Raw genomic sequence first — 6,859 nt, forward strand, 5'->3', positions numbered from 1 at the left:
CTATTGGCCGGGCAGGTCTTTTGACCACCGCCCATGAAACGCTGACCATAGTTACTGCTGACCATTCTCACGTATTCAGCTTTGGAGGCTACACACCCAGAGGAAATACAATATTTGGTATGTAATGACAAGCATGTATTAGATACTGTACAGCTGAAGTGGAGAACTTGCAGCTCTTTACATTACGTCTGGTTCTTCCACAGGTCTGGCTCCCATGCTGAGTGATGTTGATCAGAAGCCCTTCACCTCGATTTTGTATGGAAACGGACCGGGTTACAAAGTTATCAATGGCGCGAGGGAGAACGTCTCTACTGTTGACTATAGTAAGTAAAAACGTTTTATTCACATTGCTTCAGGATAATGATAAGATAGCGCTTGTTATTTGGGCAGTGGTCAAAGGCAGAGACCGTGGTGGTTCAATACCCGGCTGCTTAAACTGACTTGCAGTGCTACCTGGTGATGAAGAGACCCCAAGATATAGTTGGCTAGATATAGTTGGGCTTACCTCAGTGCTTGTGGAACTAGTCTACTGGAGGATGGCTAGACTTTATTCCACTCTAGAATCACCCATGGTTTGAGGCACTGAGCAGGGTGGGTGTACTTGGAGCGTGTGTGGCGTGCTTTTTCCTGGTAACCAAAATAGGGGTAGGGTTTCAGGTTTGTTAACACTTAAGACATTGAGCATATGCTCAGAGTACCTAAGCTTCTTGGTGTCCTTGCAGGACACTGAAACATGGAGGGATATCACTGGGAGTTAGTCCCTATCATCCCCCTGCGAGTTAAAAATAATAATGTCTGCCTGCATCTTTTGTCTCTGTCTCTTCCTTTCAGAGGAAAACAACTACCAGGCACAGGCAGCTGTACCGCTGAACGCGGAGACTCATGGAGGAGAGGATGTGGCTGTGTTTGCGAAAGGTCCCTTGGCTCACCTCCTACATGGGGTCCACGAACAAAACTACATCCCCCATGTAATGGCATATGCAGCCTGTATCGGGCAGAACAGGGAGCACTGTATGTCATCCAGCGGGTCAGCTGGATTACGGCCAGCCTTCTCCATTGTTGCACTCATTCTCTCAGCTGCACGACTTTTGTGCTGACCTTTCCCAGACACCCAACGCTGTTAATGCACCCACTTTAACCACTCATTTTAAGATTTTAATTTGATGATATTGCTTTATTATTTTTTAATTTGTCTCGCCACTATTTTAAATATGGGACCACTTTTAGACACGTTTATTGTTACGATAATTAACTGACAAAAGTGTAGCGGATAACAAAACAAAATAATCAACCCACTGTGATGCACTGATTTTTTTTTTTAAAAGGATGCTGTGGCAGAGATCATTGTGAATTGTGAGATTTCAATTGTGATTTTTCTATTAATTAAGGATTTTCAGACTCGTTCGTCATCCTTTTTAATGCAGCCCGTCTCTGTTTAAATAGACCGAATTTGCAAATGTCTGAATTTGTTTCATATTGTAAATGTGCATTTAACAGTCTACCTCACAAGCTTTCAAAGATATGTTCACAATTTGAAGAATTATTATAATTTGTGTTTGTTTTTTGCCAAAAGAGGCAAATGAATGTATAATTGACGATACATTAAGATACTTTTTTGTCATGCATGTTTTTTTTGCATAATTGCAAAAAAAAAAAAACTGAAAAAGAAAAAAGGAAAATCCCATCGATGGTTCTGTCCAAATACAAGTTTTAAAATCTCAAATTCAATGAATGAAATGTGTCTGTGTTTCTGATAATCTTGTTAACAGTTTTGGTGGAACAAACATGATTAAGATGTCTCCTTTTGCCCCCCTTCTCTGCCCTTCAGTTTATAGTATTCCTCCAAATTGTCATTACAGCGCTCGTTTCACTGACCGCTTCAAGCATTTCAGCAGAACAATACTAAAGTCAGATTTATTATCATGTAACCGTTTTTACAAAACAAAAAATGAAAAGCAGGCAACAGTGACATATGAGAAAAATTATATGTTTTAGGATGAAAAGGGACAAATTTGTAATTTGTAATATATCAGCACAAAGTAAAAACAGTAAAAAATTTCAAACATTTTGTCTCACATCTGTCCAAAAAAACCTCTCAGCCAGCATCCTTTTTAGGTCATGTCATGCATGTGTGTTGTACTTTTCCATCTGCTTTGTTGTGGCTTGTGTGGAATGTGGGTGTATTGAAGCCACTAATTTCTTGGCATCGTGTGGTCACTGGGAAAACAGGGAAATCATGTTGACTGAAGCATGAAAAAGGAGGTTTAGCCTAAGCAGGTATGAAATGAAGTCCTCATGTTGTTAGCAGTACATTCTCAATATCAGGACTGAAAATGGCTCATTTAGGCCCTCAGGAAACATGTCATGATTTCAAGTTAACTTGCTCTACTGGTTAATCTTCTTTTCCTCTTCCCAGCTACACATCATTCTGCCATCCCACTTTATCGTTTCTGTTCTCCATTTAGAGAGAGATAGCGTCAGACTGTATATTATGAATATCAAAAAGGCCTGAGTATGCAACTTAACTCACTGATTTTGATGAAATGCTTTTTCAAATACAAAGCACTTGGGGGTGTCTCGTGCATTTGATTCCAGTTGTCTTGTCAGATTTTTTCCATTCAGTCAATGAGCAACAAAGCAAGCAGTGAAGGTGAAAGAAAGTAGTCAGTGTCATGTCTCAGCTTGAATTTCCATGGAAATGCTCGGATCTTAATAGATGTGCAGTTTTCTTAGGCAAGTCATCACCTCTGCTGAGTTCATATTACAACACCACGTTTAAATTCATAAAACTTTCAGTTACACCGTAATTTTCAGTGTCATGCCTCTTCTCATGGGGCCTCTCCCTTTGGCACAACCAATAAGTGTCTACTTTTAGTATATGTCAGTTTACATTTGCCTGACCAAAGGTTTTATATAGTCTGTAGACATGGTTAAGATGCCCTGCTGAAGCTGAAACGGAGCATCAAAATGGGGAAGAACGATGATTTAAGTGACTTTGAATGTAGCACGGTTGTTGGTGCCAGATGGGCTGGTCTGAGTATTTCAGAAACTGCTTACCTCCTGGGATATTCCCCGTCAACCGTCTCTAGGGTTTACAAAGAAAAAGGGAAAATATCCAGTGAGCAGCAGTTCTTTGGGGGAAAATGCCTTGCTGACGCCAAAGGTCTGAATGGTGTGACTGCTATGAGCTAACGGGAAGCCAACAGTAACTCAAATAACCACTCACTGCAATCAAGGTGTGCTAAAGACCATGTACTAAAGATGCCACTCCTGACAGCTAGGAACAGGAAACCAAGGCTACAATTCACATGCGCTCAACAAAATTGGAAGATTTAAAAAAACATTGTAAATGAACTGGTTCTTAAATAGTGCTTTATACAACTTGCTTAATTCACCCATCTACACAAGCACTTTTTTCTATGGTTTTTCCATATAAATGCTTTCTATCTAACATTTACACACATTCCTACTCTGACGGATCAGTGAGCAACTTGGGGATAGTATCTTGCCCAGGGATATTTGACATGCAGACCAGGGATCGAACCACTAGCCTTCTGATTAGTAGATGACCTGCTCTACCTGGTCTGATGAGTCTCAAGTTCTGCTGCAACATTCAAGTGGTATGGTCAGAATCTGGGGTAAACGACAAGAAAGCATGGGCCCATCCTGCTTTGTTTCAAGAGTCCAGGTGGATGGTGATGGTGTAGTGGTGGAGGGGTTATTTTCTTGGCACACTTTGGTTTGCCTAAATACCAGCTGAGCATCATTTAAAGGCCTGTCTGAATTTTGTTGCTGATAACAGTGTTGCTAATGGCTACTTCTAGCAGGATAATGCACCATGTCACAAAGCTCTAATCATCTCAACCTGGCTTCTTAAACAAGACAATGAGTTCACTGTACTCAGTCCAGTAGAGCACCTTTGTACTGTGGTGAAACAGGAGATTTGCACCATGGATGTGCAGCTGACAAATCTTCAGCAACTGTATCAGTATGGACCAAAATCATGAAGCAATGTTTTCAGCACCCTTTTGGAATCTTTAGCACAAAACATTAAATCAGTTCTGTGAGCAAAAAGGGGCTCCAACACCGTACTAGCAAGATGTACCTAAAGTAAACATCTATAAGTGACATTCCTCAGGCACCCTACACAACCTTCCACTAATCATGAAGTACCATGGACATTTTTTTCTAAAATAAATATATTAAATAAATAATAAAGGAAATAAGATTTTAGGAATTTTAGGAATTACTATACAGCCATTCTGCTTAATCACTGGCCTGTTAAAAACACTTCATTTACTGATTGCCTGGAGTTCACCACGAGTAAATGAGCAACTGAAACATCCAAGCAGTTGGGATCAAGAAAGCATATAGTTCTGCTCAACTAGCCAGTGTTTTCAATAAAACTGCAATTATAGCCTAATGACTGTTTGCCTCAACCAATCAGCCCACTTGTAGTTCACACCAATATCTTGTCAGGATTATAAAAGGGGTGTAATGAAAAGGGAGAAATGTAACGTATCACTATGATGAGTAGAATGTATGATTGGACTGAATGGAGGATAGAGAAGACTAATAGAAAGCTTCGTTAAATGGTGCAACAAGCACCTAAACTAAAATCGCTGAGGAGAATCAGCAAAACCAATGAGCTTGAGGTCAAACCATCAGAAGAACAGAAGCCTCCCCTTGTCCTGATTATTACTTTGGGATAGGAAGTGAAGAATGCGGTCTCCTGCAAGTACTGAAATAAAAGTGCCGTCCTCTTCAATGAGGAACAGAACAAACTGGTTTTTTTTTCCTGTGGAGACACAATCATGGTGATTAATGAACATCACAATGCGGGCTTCTTGACCTTTTGGCTATAAAATATGATTAATTATACCTGAAATATTCTTCGTGAGGTGACCTCGACCTTTAACTAACACATTTGAATTAGCTTCCTGGAATCAAGTTTAATGTTTGTGCCAAATTTAAATACCTTTAAGAAAGTTGAAAAAAATGAAGAGACTACACAAAAAATATACATATAATATAAAGTGTGAATCAAAAAAAGTGATATACAACTCTTAAATCAGTAGATGTCTTTCATTATTGTGAGAAGCATTACAGTTTCAGTACAGTTATGTTTCACAATGACAAATTATCTGCTCGCTTCATTTTGTTGTTGATGTATTTTTATTGCCACCAATTCTATGTAGGCAGTAGAAACACAATAATGTTTATAATGTTAATGGAGAACAAAGTGTCAGCAGATCTACATCCTCAGTTATAGCAAATGCTAATGTTGGGTCATGTTTCCTCTCAATATGCAAAGAGGAAACTTTGTCATATCTGGCTGATAGCGTATTGTTTTTCCAATTTTGTTCCCATCCTTCCCCAAGCACGTTAGGAGTACAGCAGTTAACCAGTTAAAATAAGACAAGAGAGTCACATGCTGTACTCTAATGATAACTCAAAGGAAATGTAATATAACAGAGCAACATGTACTTCAAAAATAAACTCATAGTGTCTTGAAAGCTGACTAAACTGTCTAATAAGACAGCTGACAGTTGTCTGAGTGATGTTAGATTATTGTAACAATATGATTAGCACTGTTGCTTCACAAGTCAAGTCAAGTCAAGAAAGCCTTTATTTGTCACATGCAAGTTGCACTGCAGCGAAATGGGACTCCCCCCCTTCCCCGACCTTACATACACAACACAGACACCACATGGGGAGACAGGTCGGAGACCGGTAGTATTATGGAAAAACACTGAAATGTACAATACAATGGGCAAGACGAGGAGGGGGAAAAAAAGAGACCTCTACTCATGCTGGGCTCCTATGGGGGGACAGCATGAGAACAGAAAACAAAAAAAACCCCTCTGCACAAAGAGCACATAAATGTCCACATCACAACATCATGAAGCACGTGACAAGCTACAGGGGTGGGTAAGGGGTGAGAAGTAAGGCGATCCAGACACAGCCATCCTGCCCTGCAGCTATTCATCCAGCGCTGGGCCCAGACCCGCTGTCTGGCTCGGCCTTGGAGATAAGCGTACGAGGGCGTTTGGAATGAAGAATCTAAACACAGTTTGTTATCAGGGGAGAATTTGTTATGTTCAGCTCCAGCCTTGAGACCGCAGCTGGCGCCGATATGGTAGCCGCATGAAATAATGGTGGTGTTCTTGCTTTAGTGTGAACCACTGCATGTCAATTTTACAGTCGATCTAATGTCCATCACTGGTTCCTCACCATTCCCGTTGGAGAGCCGTGAGCCTCTCCACGATGTTATCCAGCTACACCGAGATGTTATCCAGTTTGCTCATAGAGCATGAGTGTTCACGACAGCTGTGAGCCTCTCCAAGATGTTGTCAGATGTTGTCAGAGTCTCAGCACTCACAGCAGCCGCAAGCTTCTCCAAGATGTCATCCGTGCTGCGTCTAATGAGCCCATTCTGAGAAGCCACGGCTCGCTCCATCGTTCCAATCAACATAGCGGGCAGCCTTGTGTTGGGCCAAGCCAGCGCCGATCAGCAAGAACCCTGTTATCATGGTTCCAAAAAGATAGATGTCTTCAATAGGCTCTCCCGAACCCAGGCTTCTCGTCAAGAAGAGGGTGTCAATTGGATTCAGGGACCAGTTGATCAAATCCATAATTCCTCTTTTAGGTTTTAGAGAACTGTTAGAGTGAATTGTTAAATGTTGTCATTTTTATGCTTAAATGTTGTCATTATGGAATTCACAGAAAGTGAAATTCCTTTCTGTGATGAAAGGAATTCCACTGTCCCCCTCCCCAGATTCTCAAGGTTCTGGGTAAGGGGCAGTAGTCTTTTATTACAGACATCCTTGTGAAGGTCCTTTTGATGTAAGCTTCCTGC

General features: G+C 40.9%; 1 protein-coding gene across 2 annotated transcripts in view; it reads left to right on the forward strand.

Moving 5' to 3' along the window:
• Positions 1-1,728, forward strand: part of alpl (alkaline phosphatase, biomineralization associated) — a 16,340-nt gene extending 14,612 nt beyond the window's left edge. For both annotated transcript variants that reach the window (XM_063473607.1, XM_063473608.1), the window contains exons 10-12: positions 1-117; positions 204-323; positions 832-1,728. The exon at positions 1-117 is cut by the window's left edge and continues 75 nt beyond it. In XM_063473607.1, coding sequence (XP_063329677.1) covers positions 1-117; positions 204-323; positions 832-1,097 — 503 coding nt within the window. In that variant the 3' untranslated portion in view covers positions 1,098-1,728. The remainder of the gene's footprint in view (positions 118-203; positions 324-831) is intronic.
• The last annotated feature ends 5,131 nt before the right edge of the window (positions 1,729-6,859 follow it).

This window comes from Pelmatolapia mariae, linkage group LG5, assembly GCF_036321145.2.
Source record: "Pelmatolapia mariae isolate MD_Pm_ZW linkage group LG5, Pm_UMD_F_2, whole genome shotgun sequence".
NCBI lineage: Eukaryota > Metazoa > Chordata > Actinopteri > Cichliformes > Cichlidae > Pelmatolapia > Pelmatolapia mariae.